The 24,798-nt window shown below is 33.0% G+C and overlaps 3 protein-coding genes and 1 long non-coding RNA gene across 5 annotated transcripts; 2 read left to right on the top strand and 2 right to left on the bottom strand.

The window, feature by feature from the left end:
- The first annotated feature begins 506 nt into the window (after positions 1-506).
- On the top strand, positions 507-1,560 carry LOC108849284 (uncharacterized). Of its 2 annotated transcripts, XR_008934883.1 has the most exons (3): positions 648-1,118; positions 1,210-1,377; positions 1,451-1,560. It is a non-coding gene; the product is annotated as an uncharacterized LOC108849284 (long non-coding RNA). The 2 variants fall into 2 exon arrangements; XR_001949156.2 differs by having other exon boundaries at positions 507-1,118; positions 1,210-1,560.
- Positions 1,561-10,546: 8,986 nt separating this feature from the next.
- LOC108806472 (protein PHLOEM PROTEIN 2-LIKE A6-like) lies at positions 10,547-12,359 on the bottom strand. The gene is made up of 3 exons (XM_018578602.2): positions 12,012-12,359; positions 11,738-11,916; positions 10,547-11,412 (listed from the first exon to the last, which is right to left on the bottom strand). The coding sequence occupies exons 1-3, from the start codon at positions 12,297-12,299 to the stop codon at positions 10,704-10,706; spliced, it is 1,176 nt and encodes a 391-aa protein (XP_018434104.1). The 5' UTR covers positions 12,300-12,359; the 3' UTR covers positions 10,547-10,703.
- Positions 12,360-18,838: 6,479 nt separating this feature from the next.
- LOC108832281 (transcription repressor OFP15-like) lies at positions 18,839-20,121 on the top strand. Its single transcript, XM_018605769.2, has 2 exons — positions 18,839-18,851; positions 19,492-20,121. Exons 1-2 carry the CDS (start codon positions 18,839-18,841, stop codon positions 20,004-20,006), a joined length of 528 nt encoding a protein of 175 aa, XP_018461271.2. The 3' UTR covers positions 20,007-20,121.
- A 2,541-nt stretch (positions 20,122-22,662) lies between these two features.
- On the bottom strand, positions 22,663-23,481 carry LOC130496526 (uncharacterized). Its single transcript, XM_056988634.1, has 3 exons — positions 23,351-23,481; positions 23,115-23,229; positions 22,663-23,018 (listed from the first exon to the last, which is right to left on the bottom strand). Exons 1-3 carry the CDS (start codon positions 23,354-23,356, stop codon positions 22,831-22,833), a joined length of 309 nt encoding a protein of 102 aa, XP_056844614.1. The 5' UTR covers positions 23,357-23,481; the 3' UTR covers positions 22,663-22,830.
- Between the last annotated feature and the right edge of the window lie 1,317 nt (positions 23,482-24,798).

Genomic DNA, 24,798 nt, shown 5'->3' with positions numbered 1-24,798 from the left:
GTACAATAACTTCAATCTTAAATTTAAATTCAATTCATTTAAAATATAATCTCAAATTTAAATTATAAACCTCAAACACTAAATCCTAAATCTATACCCTAAACATAATACCCTAAACCCTAAACTTAAACATTACATATAAAGTCATAAATCTAATACTTTCAAACTTATAATATGAATTCAAACTTAAATTCCAAGTATATTCTAAAACTCAGACCATATACTTCATTATAAATTTTAACCCTAAACCCTAAATCACATACCTAATATTAAACCTATATCATAAAACATTCAGTCTTAATTTTTAATATTTTAGCCAATTACACAACTTCAAAATTTAAATACAAAAATCAGATTTTAAATTTTAAATTATGATATCAATTTTTTTTTGTCAAATTAGTTAAAGTTTCTATAGTTATTTATAATAACTATAATCAAATAAAAGTAATTTCTACTGTGTTTTTAGCCATTGATTTATTTAAATCAAAGGCCCAAAATCAATCTCCCCATCTATCCTCGTCCTTTCTTTCTATTGGTCGAGACAATAATGCTGAGGATCACAATTATAGACCATTGATCACAATTTAATCAATGGTCCAGATTATTTTTTGTTTGTTTCTGATTGTCACAGTGTGACCTCACACAATTCAACGCTCTATCTACGCTTCCTTCTCTCTTCACAGATCTAATTGTCGCTTCTCTTCTTTTGTTTCCTCTCCACGTTTTTGTTGTTGTTAATCTTATTACTCTTTTTCAACTTTGTCTAATTTGTTCTTAGAGCGGTTTGGTTTGATTTTCGAATCAATTATCTTATTTCTTCTTCTCCATTGAGCTAATGATTGGATCTTATTTACCACCACTGGTAACTTCTCTCTGTCGTCACCTAATCTCCACCTCCACCTTCTTTCAGTCAGAAACTCGTCACCTCTCTCTCTCTCGATCCTGATTTCGTCTCTGTTTTTTTTGTAAATGATTTGCCGTGAAAGTTTGAATCTTTTTTCGGTTTTGTGTATAGAAAACTAGTTTTCAGGAAGAGACCGCGGGTTGAGACAGGAAGACGACGACTGTTTTGGTGTCTCTACTTCTGTAGATCCGTAAAACCTAGAGTTTAAGGAAAGGTATAATACTTGTGTTCTTCCTGCTGAGATGTTAATCTCAATTCCGTCCAATCATGTAACTTTTTCTTAATTTTGTTTTTCTGACCTGCAGTTTGTGACAGGGATGTAGATGGAGTTTGAGTCGAGCAAGATAAAAAGAGGAGATGGAGTTGGTTCAGAGGCAAGGGAAGAGAGACAGATAAGAAGTTTCGATGGTGGTGGAAGAGCACAGATTGATGGAGTTAGTTGACGGCGGCGAAGAGTTTGGTGCTGAGATAGGGTTAATTTTTTTTTTAATGTTAAACCGGTTTAGTTTTTTAGATTTCTAAACCAGGTTTATCTTTAAACCATAGGTTAATTATGGTTTGGTTTAATGTTTGTAATTAGTTTTTGGTTTAATGTGTTCTCTAATTTTTGTATACTGATTTTAATCAATAAATAAAATTTAATTTTTATTTACGAATTAACTTGCCATTTTATTTTTGATTATTTTTATTTTTATTAATTGTAATTAATTAAATTTTAATAAATTAATTTAATTATTTTTAGTTATTTTATTTTAATTATAGCGTTATATCTATGTCAATATAAACTAAACTAAATCATGGCATATGAAAAACACCATAGAAAGTCATATAATAGCAAAATGATGATGCTATTATAATCTTTTAAAATAGCAAAACTTAAACGCTATGATATCTCTATTTATTATAGCATACGAAAAACGCTATAATAGGGGGGGGGGGTCTATCATAGCTGCGGCTGTCAGAGCGTTTACAAAAACGCTACGAAAACTCTATGATAGCATTTTTCGTGTGCTACTATACCGATTTTTCTTGTAGTGTCAATAAAAAATTTTAGTGGTTTTGGATGAAACCGATCATGTTTATGTTTTGGGGAGTTGATCGATTTCTAGGCTTAAGGATTTCGATTTGATCATTCAGATCAAGGGGGTTTTGAGATTCAGAAACCATTATGGTTTTTATTTTAATTGATAAACAATCTCATATCGAACTTTTGGTTTAACAGCTTCAATTTACTCATGGAAGGGTATGGACCTATTGAACTTTTGCTAGGGTTTGATTTGGGGTTTTGCAAAATTTTAATGGTCATTCCTTTATCAATCAACCATGTTCGATTATGAGTTCTTTTTGGGTTTCAAAGTTTACCTGTAGAACTTTGAAGTGTAGATTTGGACCACCGAGAGCTGTAACAAGTCGGATCGCTGATATCACTCAAATTACCCTAACAAGTGATCTTACTCTCTCAAATAAGAGGTTCGATTGTAGTACTTAGGGATCGAATCCACAGAGAGCTAGGGCGCACACTAAACTATAGATATTAAGATTTAACTAGGCAAACAGTTATAAAGCAGTAAATATGAAGGTAATGAAAGCAAACTGAACAAGGCAGTTGCTTAGAAGGTAACTAAGAGTTGTTTTATGGAAGGATGGTAGCTAGATCTAGGGTTTCTATTCAGGCTGGAATTATAATAATATAGATACTAAATTATGATATTATAGAACTCAACTATAAGAATAACATATCAACTCTCGTTGTATAGGTTATCTATTACTAGATCCAATGATCTCACCTGTCGGGATGATCAATTAGAAAGTGTCGATCGATGACTCTATAGGAGTATCGATCGATACACATTTCGCTTCGTCGATCGATTCACCTGTCGGGATATCGATCAACGTGCTTCTAGTAGGCTTAATGCGCGGGTTGAATATATGTTCGCTAGGGTTTCTAAACCAGCTGTCGCTGTTATCTAGTATCCTAGATCAGAGAAGACAAGTCAGATAAGAGACCAAGCTCTCGCTTGTGCCAAATGATTCTATGATCAAGTTCAGGTTAATTACTCAAGAACAAGCATTAAGAACAGTCTCAATGATTAATACCACAACTTAGCAATTCTATATTTGGGGCTAATCCCTTATAACCTATCTGAACCCTAAACCTAACAGGTGGATCTACTCAGACATGATAGTTGTCACAGAAATCATAAATGAGTAGATGAAATTGCAATAGAATAAATATAAAAACCAAAAGAGTTCCAAGAAGAATCTGAAGGAGTTCATCTCTTCTCTCCTAAACTAAGAACAATGAATCAAAAGAAAGCGTAGAAAGCGTAGCCGTCAACAGTGGCTTAGAAATAACATAAACATGGTTTTTGGTCGTCAAGGGTATTTTGGTAACTTTGTTGTGAGTCCTGGGCTTCAATTGGTCATAAAATATACTCAGCCCACATTCTGATGTCCCTGTCGATCGACATGCACTCTGTTGCATCGATCGACATACAATCCTCTTCTCGACAGCTTCCTCTCGCGAGACAGATTGATCACTCTTCAGTAAAACGGGCATAACTTCTGCTACAGGATGCGGATTGACCTCAGACCGGTGGCATTGGAAAGCGAACTCAAATATCTATGTTGTACCAAACGATGGGCTAAATCCAACGGTGGGAAGGCCTCCATCGAGAGCTAAACATCTGAAGCGTCTGTGCAGTTCTGCACTGCGAAAGACTCCAAAAGGCACCAAAAACACCATATTTCTCCAAATCGTCCTTGAACCTGTAAATACTCTAAATAGACTCCAAAACATAGTAAATAGTATATAAAACACTTATATACCATGGGTAAAAATAGGTAAGATCCATGGTATATCAACTCCCCAGACTTACCATTTTGCTTGTCCTCAAGCAAAACAACCGGGCAGTCTCTCTGAAAGAGGTTTGAAAACAGCAGGGACTCGAAGGATTTTAAAAACTCAGTTCATCATCTCTCTAGTAGTGCAAACCAAATCATTAAACATCTTAACCTTAGAAGCACATCATACCATATCCTAGTATCGCAACCAAATTCCACTAGTTCCACAACCTAACAGATCCTGTCTGACAATCCTCTCTACTAACCTCATTTCTTGCATAAAAATAAAAGTGTAGGCTTTACCTTGGGAGTATCGATCAAAGGACACATGGACTCAACTCAAACAAGTTTCTGAACACACAGGAAGTCTTCTCTGATCCCTTTCTCCCCTCATCTCTCTTCTCTGAATCTCTTATTAGTTTCAATTTCAACAGTTTCGATGCCAACACAGGTCATCTAGTCTATCTCATTGACATTGCATTTGTAACTCATACATTTGACAAAGTGTAGCGAATAATGGGGTCTCAGGTAATTTACCTATCCCTCGTTTCCACAATATGTGATCATCCCTGAGATTTAGAATAATGGGGTCGCAGGAGACACTCCTACCCCTCTGCCTCTCAAGAAATCATTTCAATCTTTTCTTTAGAAACTTAGATCTTGAGATGCCGAAGAGAGAGAGAGGGAAGGGAACCAGAAACACACAGACAATACCTTCCAGACTTGTAAGAGGATTCCGATCCAGTGATTACCAAGCCCCAAGACAAGCAAATAAAGTCAGTATTAGTGTTGGAGGTCAGCTTTGATTCCTTCAAACAATCTCAGCAAGTGCAAACATAGTTGACAGGTTGATCCACTTTAGTATCTCTAGTACTTCTGCAGTCAGTAAATCTAAGACTAGTCTAAAGAGTGGTTAGATGACAAGTAATAAATCGATTAAGATATATCCCCTTCTTGACTCAATAAAAACTTTTTGAAAATGTTTTAAATAAGACTCATAAAGTAGATAATCTTTAGTAATCCCCCCAGACTTAAATTACACTGTCCCAGTGTAACACAGTCGGTGGTATGAAAAACATAAAGCATAATTACGAAAATTAACAAGTAAGAACGATATACCAGCTCGCTAATGTCGGTGACGATCGACACAATGAAGTATCAATCGATCGTTGAAGATGAAGCGTTGTCGAACGATATCGAGTTGATCCCATCAGTCTATGGCTAGAGAGATCGTTTGACACAATGAAGAGACAATCGATCGTTTGATATGAAGCGTTGGAGATCGATATCGAGCTGATCTCATCGGGCAATGTGTTGAGCAATCGTTTACCTGGATCTTTTTTTTTCACTAACTAAAATACAATATCAGTAGAACCTCCCCCAGACTTAAATAACACTATAATGGTGTTTATCAAGTCGGAGGTTGGGAGAAAGAAACCATAAGTACTCAATTTAACAAGTTAGAACGAAATACCTGACCAGAATAGATGTTGATCGATTCAAATGTGTTGTTATCGGTCGTGGCAGATTTGTTATGTCGATAGATATCGACTTCTCGTCGGTCGATAATATAGCAATCGTTTACTCGGGTCCCTATTCTAACTAGCTAATCTAAATTATAATATTAGTACAACCTCTCCTAGACGTAAACAACACTGTTACCAGTGTTATACAGTCTAAGATTGGTGGAAGAATAAATCATAATTAAGGACAATAATTAACAAGGAAAAACAGTATACCTAACTTTGATGTGAATATTGACCAACACAGTTAAGTGGCGATCGATACTCTTGATGCTCTATCGATCAACACAATTAAGTGGCGATCAATCGATGCTATTAATGCTCTGTCGACCAATGTTTGCAACCATTGGTCGATATTGGTATATCAATGCTTCTTCCATGAATCTTCTCCTGTAACCTAACAGTGGGTTGCCTCCCACTCAGCACTTATTTTTAGTCATTAGCTTGACTTTTGGAGGTCTGATTTAATCTGGATGAGGATGTGAACTTACTCCAAAACAAGTTTATGTGTCTCTCTTCCTCATTTGGTTGATGCAGTTGATGAAAGCTCTTGCAGACGCTTCCCCTTTGTCTCTCAGTTTTGGATCAGATAGCACTCTAACCTTAGCAAAAGAAGCTGGACCTCCTCTGCGGCACACTCTACACTCAAGACTTTCCTCCTGACACTGAGAAGGGACCAGTGATAGAGAATATACATCTATATTCCTTTTCATTTTCTTCTTCCTCATTCTAGGTCTTCCCCTAGACTTAGACTTTTCAGTCTCGTTCTGTTCTGAAATTTGGATGTTGTTGACCGATTCTAAAGGCTCTGTGTCGGTCGATTCGTGAGGCTCATTGTCGACCGATCTTGAAAGTTGAATGTCGATCGATGTTGATCCTGATTTTGCAAACTTGCGATCTGCATATGTTAGAGGTGCTGGATCTTCAAACATCTCTATGTATGAAATCAAATCTTCACTTTTCTTCTTCTCCACAGGATCATAGAAGACATTTTCATCAACATTAGTTAGGCACATCCTATTCTTCTTAAGATCACAAACTGCTCCCACCAGGTCCCTGAGAGAATGTCCAAATTTTATCTCTTATTTCTTCAGTACGTGATTCATCAAAGAATTTACACAGGAATGCATTTTGGATGTCGGGCCAGGATGTAAGAGATCCTGGTGGTAGCTGCTTAAGCCAATGCGAAGCTTCTCTAACAAGTGACTATTTGAAGAGCTTGCAAAGCAAGTAGTCCTCAGGGACTTCATCCATACAGATAAGAGAAATAAGATCCTCAAACCTTTCTAGATGGTCCATAGGATGCTCGTGAGATAATCCAGAGTAAGGTATCTGTGCCACGAGGGTGTAGTACTTTGGATTCAGCTCGAAATTCTGTGTCTGGATATCTGGTAGACGAATGGCTGATCTGTTGAAATAGTATTCCTCTGGACGGTTGTAGTCAGCCAGTGTCCTTTGTCGAGCATTCTCATCTGCTGCGTTACGCAGATGACCATCCTGGTCATGCAGGTCCCCATTCTCATCCCTTTGTAGCACAAGTATCTCGCTCATGGTTGCTCGCAGATTGGTATCGACCGATGTTGCAGATGATGTGTCGATCGATTCTCTTTCACAAGTATCAATCGATGATGTATAAGTGGTATCGATCGATGCTGCGAGTTTCTCTTTGCGGATCGAGCGTTCCAAACGTGTTGGGTCTGAGAAGAAAAGCAATTCTCCCTTGCTGCTTCTGGTACTAATTGGCATGTACCTGAAAAACAAGAAAAAATTTTCGTAAGTAACTTAAAACAGTAAATAAAACCTAGAATAAACCTATTAATCAAGTCTAATGGCGAATCCTTGCTCCCCGGCAACGGCGCCAAATTTGATATCACTCAAATTACCCTAACAAGTGATCTTACTCTCTCAAATAAGAGGTTCGATTGTAGTACTTAGGGATCGAATCCACAGAGAGCTAGGGCGCACAGTAAACTATATATATTAAGATTTAACTAGGCAAACAGTTATAAAGCAGTAAATATGAATGTAATGAAAGCAAAGTGAACAAGGCAGTTGATTAGAAGGTAACTAAGAGTTGTTTTATGGAAGGATGGTAGCTAGATCTAGGGTTTCTATTCAGGCTGGAATTATAAAAATATAGATATTAAATTATGATATTATAGAACTCAACTATAAGAATAACATATCAACTCTCGTTGTATAGGTTATCTATTACTAGATCCAATGATCTCACCTGTCGGGATGATCAATTAGAAAGTGTCGATCGATGACTCTATAGGAGTATCGATCGATACACCTTTCGCTTCGTCGATCGATTCACCTGTCGGGATATCGATCGACATGCTTCTAGTAGGCTTAATGCGCGGGTTGAATATATGTTCGCTAGGGTTTCTAAACCAGCTGTCGCTGTTATCTAGTATCCTAGATCAGAGAAGACAAGTCAGATAAGAGACCAAGCTCTCGCTTGTGCCTAATGATTCTATGATCAAGTTCAGGTTAATTACTCAAGAACAAGCATTAAGAACAGTCTCAATGATTAATACCACAACTTAGCAATTCTATATTTGGGGCTAATCCCTTATAACCTATCTGATTCCTAAACCTAACAGGTGGATCTACTCAGACATGATAGTTGTCACAGAAATCATAGATAAGTAGATGAAATTGCAATAGAATAAATATAAAAACCAAAGGAGTTCCAAGAAGACTCTGAAGGAGTTCCTCTCTTCTCTCCTAAACTAAGACCAATGAATCAAAAGAAAGCGTAGAAAGCGTAGCCGTCAACAGTGGCTTAGAAATAACATAAATAGGGTTTCTGGTCGTCAAGGGTATTTTGGTAACTTTGTGGTGACTCCTGGGCTTCAATTGGTCATAAAATATACTCAGCCCACATTCTGATGTCCCTGTCGATCGACATGCACTCTGTTGCATCGATCGACATACAATCCTCTTCTCGACAGCTTCCTCTCGCGAGGCAGACTGATCACTCTTCAGGAAAACGGGCATAACTTCGGCTACAGGATGCGGATTGACCTCAGACCGGTGGCATTGGAAAGCGAACTCAAATCTCTATCTTGTGTCAAAAGATGGGATAAATCCAACGGTCGGAAGGCCTCTATCGAGAGATAAACATCTGAAGCGTCTGTGTAGTTCTGCACTGCGAAAGACTCCAAAAGGTACCAAAATCACCATATTTCTCCAAATCGTCCCTTGAACCTGTAAATACTCTAAATAGACTCCAAAACATAGTAAATAGTATATAAAACACTTATATACCATGGGTAAAAATAGGTAAAATCCATGGTATATCAATCGCGAACTGCATGACCGGAACAGATCAGGAGCTGGTCACATCTTGCTAAGGGTCGGATGGAATTTATGAATCAAGAGTTTGATATTGGTTAAACCTTAAACACAAGAATAAAAACAAGTTAGAATAATGATTAAACACAAATCGCAAAAACAAAAGAAGAGATTAGGGTTGCGGCTTAGGGTTTGAATCAATGGAGTTGATTTGCAAGCAAGGAGATCGTGGCTTTATGACTTGGATCTCCATCAGGTTGTGTCTTAGGTTGAGCAAAAACATCTTGTATCTTTAGAAACCTTAATCAAAAACGAATCAAAACAAATTAGAATAGATAGATCAAGCAAATCACAGACAATACCTAAGTATATAGAGAGGCTGCGGTTTAGGCTTTTGATTCAAGATCAAGTTGTGGCTGGAGCTTGATCGGATGATGATCTTGATGAGAGAGAGAGTAATCGCCGGTGGAGAGAGAGATGAAGCCGCCGGAAAAACAACTGGGGTTTTAGGGTTTATGTGTGTCGGATTCTTAGCTAGGTTAGGAGACTATCTTGCTGATAACGTGTTGTGAAACTAGAGATTTGTGAAAAGGATTAATCTTATGACAAGAGGTCTCTATTTATACAAGTAGTTAAACCGTCATAAGGATAAATGGAAAACTACTACAATACATATATGGAAAGCTTCTAGCCGCCTCGTACATGGTCTTCCTTCGCTTGGTTTGGTTTGGTCTAACTGGATATGGATCGACCACTAGTTGGTTCTTAACAATAATGGGCCAATCTAATTACCTAAAAACATATTTTGTCTAAAGTAATCATAAAAAAATATAAACTTTATATATATTCTAAATCAAAATAATAATTTAAAGTTGCTTTTATGTCAAGAATTGATTAAAAATATACATATATTCAAAAATTATTTTTTACTAAAATATTTTCCAAGAAACATTATTAAAACTGTTTTTAATATATATAAGAAAAATACAAATAGCCCAGTTTCATATACCAACTTAAATTATGGTTTTTGTATTTCACATTAAAATTTTAAAATATAATATATATGATGGTACATATAAAATAATATTAGTTATATGATTACTTATATGATGGTAAATATAAAATACGATTAATTATATGATGCCATATTTGATATAGAATTATGACTAGGGATGAGCGTTTAGGTATGCATTCGGATTCGGTTCAGATCTGTTTGAGTTTTGGATTTCCGGGTCAAAGATTTCAGTCCCATTTGGATATTTTTAAATTTTGGTTCATGTTCGATTCAGATCTTTGCAGGTTCGGATAACTCATTTAAATTCTATTGAGATCTTTGCAGGTTCGGATAACCCAGTTAAATTATTTAAAAAATTTAAAATTTGTTATATACTTTAATTTTCTCAAAATATATAAACAAAATGATATATATTACATATAAATCTGAATAATATATGTCAGAATACCTAAACTTAACAGATAAATTGGTTTTATTTAAATATTTAGATAGATAATCAATAATTATTTGAAGTATTTTTGATATTTTGAGTATACTTTCGCTATTTTAGATATTTAATTTTAACTATTTACATATATTTTCAAGTATTTAAACCAACTTAAAAGTATCATATGTATTATGGATGTTTTATATGCTTTAAATCAAAATTAATTAATATATGTAAGTATTTAAATCTATTTCAAACATATTAGGGTATCCGAAATACTTCGGTTGGGATCCGATTCGGTTATTTAAATACTAAAATTTTGAATAATTCGGATTTAATCAATTTTGGTTTGAGTTTTGTACTACTTTTTCAGATCAAGTTCGGTTCTTTAGATTTTTTGCTCAGCCCTAATATTAACATGAAAAATAAATAAGAACATTTGTTGAAAAATACATCCGCGAAAACGCGTAGATCAAAATCTAGTTGTTCTTAAATGTGAGGTAAATTTAAAAGTTCATCATAGGAGTGAATGTAAGTTTTGTTCATACTCGATTATGCATCAAATCTAGCAACAAAAATGGTTTCCTTTCATTATTGATGTGGTACAGGCCATCAGCAAAAACCAAACGTGAAAGTAGATATACCTAATTTTAGACCGAACATTCGTGAAGGCTAAGGATAGGTCTTTTAGTCGGAATCAGAATCAAAACTTCCAAAGTCCATCGGCGGGAAGTGGAATGTCGAGGTCATTGTTGTCCCTGGTAAAGGATTCCATACGTAGGCATGCTTAGAGATTGGAACTCCATTGTAGGATGTGGACGAGCTATAAGTTAATTGTCCAGGCCCATATTGAGCATTATGGTTGTTCTGGAGCCCACTCGGAGCTAGACTAGATCTAACCGTGCTATAAGGTTGTTGTGGTCGCTGTCCAAAACCTATTAATTGATTGGTCTGGGCTGCTAATGCATTTCCTGTGGCAGAAGCTGAACCTGCACTTTGGCCCATGTCATAGATGCCTTGCATCGGGGGTTGTAGAGACTGTTGTGAACCAAATCCACTGGGACCTGTTGTCCATCCTTGATGAGACATGATGCTATATGGACCTTGTAGAGATTGTGAACCAAATCCCGAGACGACAGTGGCACTGGGACCTAATGAGTTGCCTCCTGATAAACTGGAACCAGAACCAAGCCACGCCGGGTTGATGGAAGTTTTTCCTGACGGTACATTGGTTGGGTAAGATGATGACTTGCCTCCTGTAGCGAGACCAACACCCTCTCTAGGCTGTGTTATCTTGAGCTTTACTTGAGATTTGGTAGTTTGTTCTTTGGATGAAACTTTTTCTAGCAATTCCAAGACATTTGTGATGATTAATCCGATAAAATTGCTCTCCGAACTGACAACATGAGTGACGTAAAAAAAATGAGATTAGTTGGATAGACTAGGCTCTTAATAAAACAAAACATTTTGTGATGGATGCTTCTATTAATCTATATAAGTTTCCGTAACATTCAAATTTGGTGCATGAGGAAATGATTTAAAACATTTATTTGTCTATGTCACTACTGTTTTCTAATACGCATAGTGGGTATATATTTTGTAACCGCGGAAGTAAATTACGTGTATATCAAGACGCTATCTACATAAAAATTTCATCATCAAACATTTTATCCAATATTTGCGTTTAAAATTATTAAAACCCTACAGATAGAAATTTATACCTTTTCTCATCCAAGGTAAGGCCAATCTTAGCAGAGACACACTCCAACGCCTTTTTCCATTCATAAATTTTGGATTGTTCACAACGATATTCCCACTCACGACGCCTAAAGTGGTCACCAAACTCTCCCACAAGTTTTTTAACACTTTCTGTAGACACCTTGTAGAAGATAGGAAGCACCTTACAATATAGCAAAACTAAAACATTATTAAACAAGACGGGAAGATTTTGCTCGATCCAAAACAAATATAAACTCAATATATATATAATCTAACCTCAAGCATGCCTAGATCTACACGCTTATTTATCATAGCAAGTTCGTCCAAGCACCATGATGATTCCGTATACTTGGTCGAGAATATAGCCAGCGCCACTCTTGATTCCTCAATTCTCTTTAAAAGAATTTTGATATCCTTACCTTTTTGCTCATCTGTGTCGATGAAGACATTTATCCCACGTCCTTTCATGGCATATACGAGATGGTCGATGAAGTTATGGCGCAGTTGAGCTCCCCGGAAATTTAAGAACACTTGATACTGTGGTGATTGTTGTTTTTTGTCCATTATGACCTAAACCGATCTATGGAGGTTCTTGATCTACCAAGAGATTAACGAGAATTTAATTTGTTTGATATGTTGTCGTGGGAAGCTATATTTAAACTTGGAAGACCAGAAAGTCTTATACCTGCCCCGTAGTCTACACACGGAACTACATGTGTATGTTCTTAGCCGATGTCATATGTGAAAACAAATTCAACAAATCTATTGTTTTCAACATTCAACACCTTACTTTTTGTTTATTATTAATACATATAAACAAGTTTTGACTAAGGAAAACTACATGTTGAGTATAATTTTGTCTGACTAGGGGACATTGACGCAATGAGCAAATGAGCAGGGCCATGCTTGATAATCAAATAAACATTCGGAAAATGACCTAAATCCAATAATCACGACCTTTTTTAACGTAAGACAAAATAATATCATAATATACTTATTAATTAAGGTAGCAAGAAAACAGTTCACATTTTCAGTATTTACTTTAATGACAGAAGGAATGATATATTAAGTGAAAAAACTGAAAACCTAAAGAAATCGAAAACCTGATAAAGGAGTCGGTAAAAGTGTAGTGATTTTTGGTACTAATTGATTTTACAACGTTTTGAGTCTTAAAGCGTACGTGTATATCAACACTAGGATATATCGTACATCTCTTTAATAGAACATTGATTTCAATTATTTTATTGTCTTGATTATACAGAATTATCCTCGCCTCCACAGAAGTGAGTAGACTAGTCACGTGTTTGTAGCCTATGTTTTCAGCCAACGTGTCGGTCCTCTTTCTCTGGCGATACCAAAATGTCAATTTTCCAATAGCCAGAGGGATTCGAACCCGGATCCATATTGGGGCCGAATCTCACTCAAGACCACTAAGCCCCTTGCTTGATTTATTTTATTGTCTTTCGGATATTTATGGTTCCGATTATAATTTTTCTTTTGAAAGGTTTCGATTGTGATTTTTGTGTGTGTTTGATATGTCTAAAAGTATTTTTCACTACTAAGGATTTGTCCAAAAGAAATTGAAAAGTTGCTCTTTACATTAGGTTCTTTTGTTCTCTGGTTCAGTTTCGTTTAAAATTTCCACTCACTTTGTTATGAATAATATTGAGATTTAGTTAGTTATTCACTAACGAGTAGACTCATTTCAAATTTCCACACTTGGAGTAGATATTGGCCGATGTTATCGGTCAACCAAACCGTAAGTTATACAAGAAAACTATTGCTCTATACCTTGTATTGTATGATAACAAACTTTTTAATTGGCTAACATTTTTAATAGTATTGACCTGGTCCTAGCCGTGACCATGCAAAAATAAACAGGTCTTTTTTAATCTTTTTTTTTTAAACTAAAAGTGGGTTTAGCCATGGGCACTTTGCCAAGTGTTCTACATATACAACTGCTAAAAAAGGAAAATAATCATTTAATTCCTCAACAATTTGAAATTAACACATTTATTCCCCAATTATTGACTATGCAAAATAATTCCTCAAGTGTATGTTGACTTAACAAAATTAGACATTTAAAAAGTCTACGTTAAATGTTTAGCTGATATTGTTAAAAAATTTATTTTATTAATCCTTCTTTTTTTTTTTCTACACTAAAGAAACCTTTTCATTCATGCTGTTATAGCAACATAACCATTACATCCCTATACCAAGGGAATTCACCCCAATCAAGAGACACCAAAAAGGAATAAGCTTATGGCTTCCTCATACAAAAAAGGAAGAGAGCCAACTAGGAAACCCACAAGCTACATATGATTGAGGTAAATTCTCAGAGATGACGCTTTTTGCAATCAAGAAGACAGGGAGGTTAGCCTTCCTATTAGTCTGCACAAGCTTCCAGTCACCTAGAGAATTTAAGGAGCAAATGATCTTCTTCGAGATCCATCTGAACGATGGCCAAGCGGGAGGCCGAGTGACAGCACCCAAAAGGTCTGCAGCTTCCACCTCGAAGATGATTTTGTTTCTCCTTAAGCTGCCCATACTTTCAATAGCCCATAACCATCCATCCGCGTTTGCATCCATAGCAGATTGGATTCCTGCAAAGGATGACCTACTATGTAGGATCACCTGTCCCTTCCAATCTCTAAGGATCCACGCAACTCCAGCTATACATGTCGTTTTGCACCAGAAGATCCCAATGTTGCACTTGGACCAATCATTCAACAGAGGCTCCCACGGAATGATTCTGTCACCCCCTGTGCTTAGTGCGGAATCCGCCATAGGATCATCTGGAAGTTGCGCTTGAGTCCATTCGTTCCAATCATCAAAGGCCTTTCTAGCGATATCAGGCGGTTCAAACTCCTTGCTTTCAAAGATAAGTCCATTCCTGTTCTTCCATAGTCTCCACATGATCCAAGGAAATGCCATATATCTTTGACCCCCAAAATTTCCTTTCTCTACACACTTGAGAAGATGCCATATGTTTTATTAATCCTTCTTTAACACCTTTCTTCCTACCTTCTTCCCAAAATTAAAAAGCTTTGAACCTAAATCAATTTTAAGAAGAAAGCACAGACGAGTTCTTTGACGAAACGGAACTTCTTCTTATATTGGCTAACACTCCTTAAAGATCGGTTTATCGGAGTCTGAAATTTTATAACTAATTGATAGGTATTTAAATTGTTTCTGATTTCGTGCTTCTCCTCTCTCTCTTACAAAGAGTTTGTTAGTTTTTTTCATCTCTAATTTGTTTCTGCAGATAGTTACTCTGAAACAATCCTCAAGTCTAACTCTGAAAAGTATTATAAACCCATGAATGGCGTCTAGGATTAAAATGTGTTGGCTGATAATATCAGGGAAACAATAGAACTGAGATAACAGTTACTTTTCTGTATGCTGCAGTTTTCAATTCTTCTATGAAAAGGAAAGAGAAACAACTACAGACATTAGAGCTCTTTATAACCCAAAGCAAAGTAAGAAGAACACTCATAAATTCAAGAAGCTTTTTCTTAGCTTCAATGTAATTGTCATTAATCAGCATATCATCAATTACGAAATTCGTGACAACCCACAAACAAATCAGGAGAGTGCTATAATCATTTATTCACCCAAAGTTTTTTTTTATTTAAAGTTTCAACTTTCAAGTTTTTATTTTTATTTAGGGAAGAAGATAAAAAGGGCAGAGGAACGAATTAAACTAACAACTAACAACAGCAGTTAAATATTTAACGTGGACTTTTGAAACGTCTAATTTTGTTAAGTCAATATACACTTGAGGAATTATTTTACATATTTAATAGTTGGGGAATAAATGTGTTAATTTCAAATTGTCGAGGAATTAAATGATCATTTTCCCCTGCTAAAACATGTCTTTTTAAAAATCTTTTACGCGTGTGTATCTTGATTCTGCATTTAAATTGTGTTTCCTTGTACGTCGGCAAATAAAAGAAAAATTATTTCCTCGGTAGTTGGTATTACGTAAATAATGAGTTATAAAAAACAATTTCTTGACCTTTTTTTTTTGAACACAATTTCTTGACCTTTAAATCTTTCTTTTTAGATAAAGACTTCAAATGGAGAACGCATATCACAAAATGCATATCAAACCAATTATACAGAAGACCAAGTAGATCAAATGCAGATCAAATACAAATCAAACTTAAAATGCAAATCAATCAGATCAAATACAGATTAACATAATTATACAATATAAATGTTTTGAACACCGAACCAGACAGTGACTCGACATGGTGAGAACGGTCTAACCGCTTCAACCGGGATTTTTATTTTATTTTAATTAATTAAAATATAAATTCAATTATATAATTAATTTATATACTTTCCATCAATATATAATTATAAATTTTTGATAGTATAGATAGAAATAATTAAAAACATTATATATTTTTAAAAAATAATTAATATTTTGTATATTTTAATAGTATTTTATTTATTTTAAGGTTCTAAATCCGGATCCGAATATTCTTCGGGTATCACAATTTTTTAAAAGATATCCAACACCCTAAAACTTCAGATCCGGATAAATATAGTAAAATCATTAATCCAGTGGATATCCCACCCGTCGTACTCTTAACTTCACCGGTTTTACGAGTTTTGACAGTTTAGTTCAAATCAAGTTTTTAGAACATCCTGGAACATACAAGATGAAGGAGTTATGGTTTGACCGATCGGTCCGGTTTTGAAAACACTCTACAAAACAATTATAGATTTATAAATACTGAAATATAAATAAATAAATAAATATATATATATATATATATATATATTCATTATAATAAGTTATACAAAATATTAGAAAAAATATTAACAAGTATTAATTTATTTAATTATATTAGTTATTAACAAGAATAAAAATAAAAGAAACTATAATATATGTGTTTTATATCAATGTAAATATTATATCTGATTTTTATTGACGCAAAAATAGATAGTACAAAATAATATAAATATAATTACAAATATATATTTTCAAAATGTTTTATAAAATTACTTATATTCTACAAAGTAAATCTGTTTTAAAATAAAATATTTCATAAACAAAAATATTAAAATTTATTGTAAAGATTTAAGTTATTTAGTTTGAAAATGAATAGCATGAATTAATAAAATATATTCTCTATTAATAAAATAGGCTATCTATTAATAATTAATAACCAAAATAAATAAATATGTATTATTGTTCATCTGCAAATGTCCAGCTCCTTTTTTCTCCTTATTTGTGGATCAAAAATTTGATGTGTAATATAAATCTGTATGCAGATCTTAGATTTTTTCATTATTTATTTTTGTTCTGCAAAAATTGTGTTGAATGGTAAAAAAGTTGCAGTCCAATCTGCATAAAAATTGACCTGCATTTATCCTGTATTTAGCCTGCTTCACATTCAAAGCCAAAGGGTTTACATAACCTTTGAAAATCATAATGCACACTAGCCATTTTTATTTTGAGGAAAGATGTTAGATCAACAAGAAATCGGGCACCTTAGACCACTCGGCCAAACTATTATTATTGGGGACACCCCAGGTTTATCCGTGGGCTGCACCTTCCCTTAGAGATTAGTCTGAACCTTTCCATAGGTCCGGGATTAATAAAAAAAACAAGAAATCGGGCTTTTACCCCAAAATAAAATGAAATCATACCAAAAACAAGAAATAAGGCAACTATAAGGTATGATTTGGTCTTGGCAACTCTTTTGTGCACATGACATGCCGGTCCTAACATTTATAGAGTTAGAACTTAGAAGTGACGGAAAAAAAATTGGTCTCTTAATTTTTTTTAAAAAAGTATTTACAGCACTAATATAAAATAATATTTAAAATGAGAAAATATTAAAAACTTAAAACTCTAATACCTTTCTAAATCCATTCTGAAAATTTATATAATCGAAAATTAATTACATTTTTATTAACATCATTCAGAAATTTTATGTTGAAAAAATTGATACAGTTTAATTATTTTTAACTGAAAATTTTATGCAATGTATAGTTCATATATATATACACACACTAATCTCTTCTTTTGGTGACATTTTTAGTACTTTTACTTCCATCGATAAATTATTATCATTAGGAATATTTTTCTATTTTGGCATTTGATCATCTGTCATATAATACCCAGGAAATATCCGCGCTATGCCGCAGATTTTTATTGTGCCAAAGTTTTGTTAAATGTGTTTAGTTTGATAATTGTTATTTGTTTACTATTTTTTATCAAAATTTTGATTAGTAGGTATCAATAGTAATATTACTGTCATTATATACAGTAGAAACTCTATAAATTGATATTATATAAATTAATAAACACTATAAAATTAATAAATTCTCCTGATCCCAAGTTGGACCGGTTTATAATATGACATAAATCGATAAATAATAAGATAATATATTTTTAGAAAACTCTATGTAAATATATGGTCCTATTAAAACCATAAATTAGTAATTTATATACATACAATTTATAAATGTACAAAACCAAATATCATATTGTTTTGTATTCACAACAACATTATCTCTATCTTCTTAACAATTCAATATATTTTGATAATGTTTAGTAAAATAATATATAAACCAAATTTAAATTCTAAAAAACATATTTCAAACACACCAAAAATATAAAAATAATGTGAAAGTTGAAATTCTAAAACTTAATTAATGTATATATGAAAATTATTATTTTATATAAAATATATAATTTAAAACAAAAAAATCCAAAAATAAACTTTTGTAAATTAATAACTTTATAAATTAATAAAATGTCATAGTCCCAACATTATTAATTTATAGAGTTTTTACTATACTGTGGGTTTTATTTTTTGTCATTCATTATTCAAATTTTACTGTTACTAAAGTAGTCATTCCTAATTCAAATTTTAATTACTTTATTATATTTTTAATTCTAAAATCTGTTTATAATTTTTTATTTGCTGTTTTGTTGTGCAGGGAATATTTTTTACTATGCATTATATTTAAGTTTGTTTTAGTTTTGTTTTAATTGTTATATTGTATTTTGGGAATTTTTTGATATTGTTTAATATTTGCTTAGTTTAATATACAAAAATTAGTCTGGGTCGATCAAAAGTATGAGTAGAAAAGGTTATTTCTTATTTAAAAAGTTAATACATATGATATACATAAAAGGAGTGGATGTTGTAATTTTTCTTTTTTTGGGACAAATTTATATATTAAATTTTTCAATGTCATACAAGGTTCAATTCATATTTATTTATTTCAAATAAATATCAAGAGAAAATCACTAAATTATTAATAATGAAAATGTATAATTCAAAAAAAAACCCGAAACGAAGAAGGTCAAGATGTGTTTCAACAGATACTAAGGGGGCTTATTGTACTAGGGATTTGAGAGAATTTTGGTTTTTGTTCAAATCTCTCCTTATTGTATCTAGTATTTATAAAAGTTCTATCAAATCCAACCTTATTGAATTGATCATTTATTCAAACCCCTTAAAATCTCCCCTTATTGGAAAATAGGGATTTCACTCATAATATTCATCAAGAGTATTTGTAATTATTTGATAATAAGATTTTTAGCCAAATTTCACTAGAAACAAATACCATCTAATGAGATGGTATTTCAAATAAACAAAACAAATGTTCCATCGAAGAAAGATACGGTTCCATCTTCTACAACTGACTCTTCTTCTCATCCTCACAGACACGTTATATGAGTCTCGAGGTGACTCACCAGCACAACTCCCCCACTGAACTTCTCTAGTACATCTGCCAACACATCTATTACGCCTTCTTGTCATCGAAGGTTTCATGCTCTTTTCCTTGGAATCAAACGACCCTTACTCTGATTTCAAGAGATCCATGGAGGCGATGGTTGAGGCACAAACGCTTCACCAAGACTGGAGAAGCCTCGAGAAGCTTCTCTTCCAGTTCTTGAAAGTCAACGCCAAGACCAGCCATCGATACATCTTCGGCGCTTTTATAGATCTTCTCTTGAGCTCAACACTGCACACGAATGAACCCATCAATATCAACATTGCCAAAGACGATGTGAACGGATTCTCGGCCACACGCGCCACCGTCGGAGAAGTAAGTACTTCTTGTTGTAACAGTATGAGTCTTGGCGAGTCTCCGTTGTCTCCTCTGTCACTCTTCACGTCGTGTTCTTCTTCTTCCTCCAATGAGACTTCCTCGACGTCTGTAAGATTCTTGCCGTTGTCTTCTTTGTTAGAGATGAAGGCAAAGAAGATACTGAACTGGTATTTCCCCCATTGTTAACAGGTCAACATAGTGCTGAGAATATCTGTCAATCCTTAGCTTTTGGTTCTGGAAAATTAACCTCAACGCTATATAATCTCTCTACTTTCTTGGAGCTTTCCGGTTCAAGAACAGCTTAAGATTATCCGTACTTGATACTGATAATGATTAGAATATACGGATATGATATATATTGCATTGATAAGAACTGCTTAAGATTATCTATTCTTTAGCTAACATAAAAATTGCATATATATACCTGAATATCAAACTCCTAAAAAAAATATACGTGCATTGTCTTTGCTACTGAGATCATCCATAACTTTTCTGAAAAACTTCAAGGTTAGATTTTCTTTTTCTTTTTTTTTCTGTTTTCTCTTGCGTTTTATTTGTGTTGCTCCATGTGACCAAGTAGTTGTATAAAACTTGTTTTGACTTTGATTAATATGAGGGACGTCGATTTTTAGGAAATGTTTTTTTTAGAGATCTTGACAATTTTACATTTTTATTTTTATTTTAAAAATCTACCAAATCCCTCATCAAAATCTCTATTGAAATCCTTAAAATCCAAATAAATTCAGCTAAATCCCATCATATATGAAATCCCTAGTATTTTTTCAAATCCTTGTTCCAATAAGTCCCACTAAGTTTTTAAGCAATGGTCATATTATCCTTCTCTTCTTGGTCTTTTTACATTAGTAACTGCATCCATAGCTTGTTTCTTGGGAATTTGCATTGTACAGCGCAAAAAAAAATTAATAATTTGTTCAGTAACCAATTGACCTAACTTTCATTTATACATCACATGTATTATGTAATATTGCTCGTTTACCCTTTTATGTAACCGGTTCAACCTGCACACAAAAATACTTTACGTTAATAATTATTTACATAAACGTTAGTCGTGTCTGTTTTATATCCACTCAATTATAGTAAGTAAATTGTTTCATTCTTTGATCTGAGCATTCCCACCAACTTCTTTCATAGAGTAGTTTTGCAAAACAGAAGATAGTTTTCAAAAGATCTATTAAGTTACAAAAAGATGAATATAGTTTTGTTAAATTTTGTTCAATTCTACTATATGTATATAGAATAGAAATATAAAATACCATGTATTATATTTGTTCTGTTCATATGATGTAATGCAATATATTTTGTTACTATACTATATTATTATGTTCCATTCTATTTAACGATTAATAAAGAGTATTTTATTTTATTTATGATTGTGTGGTTGGAGTCATAAATTGCTTCCATATAATCATAAACTACTTCCATACAATCTATTCTATTATGGTTGGAGTCAACACTAACTGCTTTCATACAATCATAAACATTTCATAATTTTACCAATATGTATTATGCTATGTATTTTGTTCCATTTTATTTGGGTTTAGGGTTTATATTTGAATTTATGGTATATATTTGGGTTTAGAGTTTACATATTAAAATTTAGGGTTTAATATTTAAGAGTTGGGATGTGATTGAGATAAGGTTTAGTATCTAAATTATATGGGTTGAAATAGAATTGATGTCATATAATATTTTGGTATGCAGAATAGAACATTAAGCTTTATATGCAGTAAGAACATGCTTAAACGTGGACCAGATATATAGTGGTTGACGTTATCTCTTATTCACTTGTTACTGATAACTTGTACAAGCGCCGTATAACCGGATCAGTTGAGGCAAAATGTTATTTTTCTAGTAACGTCAAAATCATAGCAATTCATTTAAGGGAGAATTGAAAAAAAGAGACACTTTAAATTTTTTTGGTCATTTTAAGACTTTTCATACTTTTGATAATTTTGGACATGTTTTATCCTTTATTCATGAAAAAAATAATAAACTTAAATATAAAAATGTACAAAAATATAAAAACTATTGAAAATATAAGTATGACAATTTATATATTTATTTTTTTTCAAAAAAAATTTGGAATCATATTTTATTTTGTTTTTTAACCGCAGTTAGAATCTACTTTATATAGAAATTGAACTATAAATTTTACACATCGCTATACCCATGGTATATAACGTTATATAGATTTCCTTGTCACATATATCTTAGGTAGATTTTGTAACGTTACAATCTAACAGTACGTCTTTACTCTACCTAAGGATATATAATGACATATAGCCACAACTCTATGATGTACCTCATGTACTTTTTGTGAAATTAAACTTATTTACCTTTTACCTTATGTAACACCTTATGAATAATATGATTTCCACATATACTACTGTGCTCTGAGTTAGGTAGGTTACGTTTTCTAAACAAATCCGCAAAATATGAAAATTTCCATATTCAGTTATAGATGTTTCCTAAATCTATTTTAAATATCTCAGAGAATATTTTCTTCCACATTTTTCTCCTCCTCCCAAACTCTTCGTTCTTTGTGTTTCTCTCTTTTTCATCGACTTTAGTGAAGTTAAGAAGTTATTTACTCGTGACTGATGTAACATCATATGCATGCACTGAATCATACATGTCTGTAAATAGCTTATTATTACCAAATAGAGCTGCAAAGTAGTAAGAGTGAGCTCTATGTTTTACTACGTACAAATGTATGTCAGTTTTTTTTACTTTGCTCATCGCTACTATATTTAACCACATGACTTCACATATAGATATCTATTACTCGTATGCACTTAATCATAAGTTTATAAGTCGTTTATTCATAGATTCATGTCACCAAGTACATCTGCAACAGAGTAGATCCATAGAGTTCTTACTACTTAGAATGGTCAGTATGAGAAAGAGTGATAAACTTTAAATCTGTGGAACACAGCCATGGAGTCCAGCAAAGTAAGAAAAAAAACTCAGCCAAAATCACATGTTGCCTCTAAATTTGCTGGGACCAATTCTGGATGCTTTCGAGTTTAGGCACTGTGCTTTCTTTCTTAGCCTCAGAATCCACCTTGATTGCCACACTGCACACCTGACCTGAACTTCCCACCCTCAGTACAGGCTTTAGCTCGTTAAATGGATACCCATAGCTCGTCAAGCCTCTAGAGGAGGTAAAGAAACACCCTGCATTATACAAGTATACACCGTATGTGCACTTAGGTCCAAGAAGAATTACTTACGTATGTCTATTAAAAACCAGAAACTAGTTTCATGTGTTACCTTCAGGGAATGGCTCAAAATATTTACCACAACCTTTTTTCACGGTTTCAACATCATCAGAAAGAACGATATGGCATTCATCATCAGTTCCCCCACAAGAGAGGAACGCTACCATCTGTGTCATGTGACATGGGTTACTTAAGGAATGGATGTTTTCTATATATCCTTGAAAGATGCAGAAGATATATGTTGAGAACGTTTTTGTCAAAAATCAAGAGTAGGGAAAGTAATTTTACCATCATTGACGAAGAGGAAGAAGATAGGAGAAATAGAATAGTGATTTAGCCATGGTAGAAGGTGTTCCAAAAAAAGCCATGGTAAAAGAGAGAAGGAGTTAGGCGACAGAAGAAGAAAATTAAGGGATTAGGGTTTCTTTTTATTAATGAGGGATTATAGTTAATCACGGGAATTAGTATTTCGTTTTTTAGTGTTAAGAAAATTAATATTTATTTTTAGTTAATCAATAATTCAGTTTTAATAGGGGTAGTTTAGTATTAACATTATTATAAATCCTAATTTCCTAAAATCCAGTGGTTAAGTTCTAATGAGACAATCTCAATTTGGATGTGTCCTTTTTATCCAATTTTCTCTTCATTTAATTTACTTTGAGATTTTAGTCATTTGACAAATTATCCAATGTTTCTTTGCATCTTCTGTTTCATTTTTTTCCTTCCTTCCCAATTTCACAACCAATATTGAATTCTGGAAAGTAGGAGGAGCTTCTATATCTTCTTTCTAGATGTTATCATCCATCTCTGGTTCATTTTCTTTGGTTGTTATTATATCCTATAGTTCTTAAAATTTTGAATAAATATTACTGTCATTATATATTATGGATGATGGGTTTATATTAGAAATCACCTTTCCCGGTACATCTTTTATTCAAAGTAGAGAATTTTCTTTGATAATTCGTGTCACCGTAAAAGTCTGGAAAGAAGCTTTGAAGTTGTACTCGGCAATCTTGACTTGGAATTACCACAATCTTATATTGATCAAGTAAATATGTGAATGTATGATTAATAAATTATTAATTATAATGTATACGAAGTAACCTCTGATGCAGTTTTTCTTCAGCTGGGTGTGTGTGTTTTGCATCCCGGTCAAATAAGACAAACGTAGTTGTCCTATCCCCGCATTTAACTATTAACTAGATCTCTACCTGTACAACCGTGCGGGTATTTGTTTTCAAGTTTATGAATATATATGTACATTTGTTTTATATACTTATTATATATTTCTAAGGTTACTTATATATATTCAAATTTGTATGTAATTTTTTCAAATACAAAAATTTCATATTTTTAAACTGTAAATTAATTAATTATTTCAAATCATCACATATATGTATATATTGTTTTATTATATATTTGTCCTATTGAATTTGCGTTTGATTATAAAACAAAAAAATTTATGCACAAAAAAACATATTTAAATTTTATTTTTGTTTAATTTATTATGATCCTGATCCATAATTCAAAGCGTTGGATTTCTTTTTGCAATTTTTTATGTTTATTCATTTTAGATAATAAATTACTGTATATAAATTGTTTTATGATAAATTAATTTTATACATGTATTATATAGTTTACTGATGTTAAACAATTCTAACAACATATTATATCTTTAGCATATTTGTTTTATATTTATGAAAATAAAATATATTAACTTATCAATTTAAAATAAT

This window comes from Raphanus sativus, chromosome 6, assembly GCF_000801105.2.
Source record: "Raphanus sativus cultivar WK10039 chromosome 6, ASM80110v3, whole genome shotgun sequence".
In the NCBI taxonomy this organism is placed as follows: domain Eukaryota; kingdom Viridiplantae; phylum Streptophyta; class Magnoliopsida; order Brassicales; family Brassicaceae; genus Raphanus; species Raphanus sativus.
Note: the sequence above shows the minus strand (reverse complement) of the source record. Positions and strands in the feature narration are given on the sequence as shown.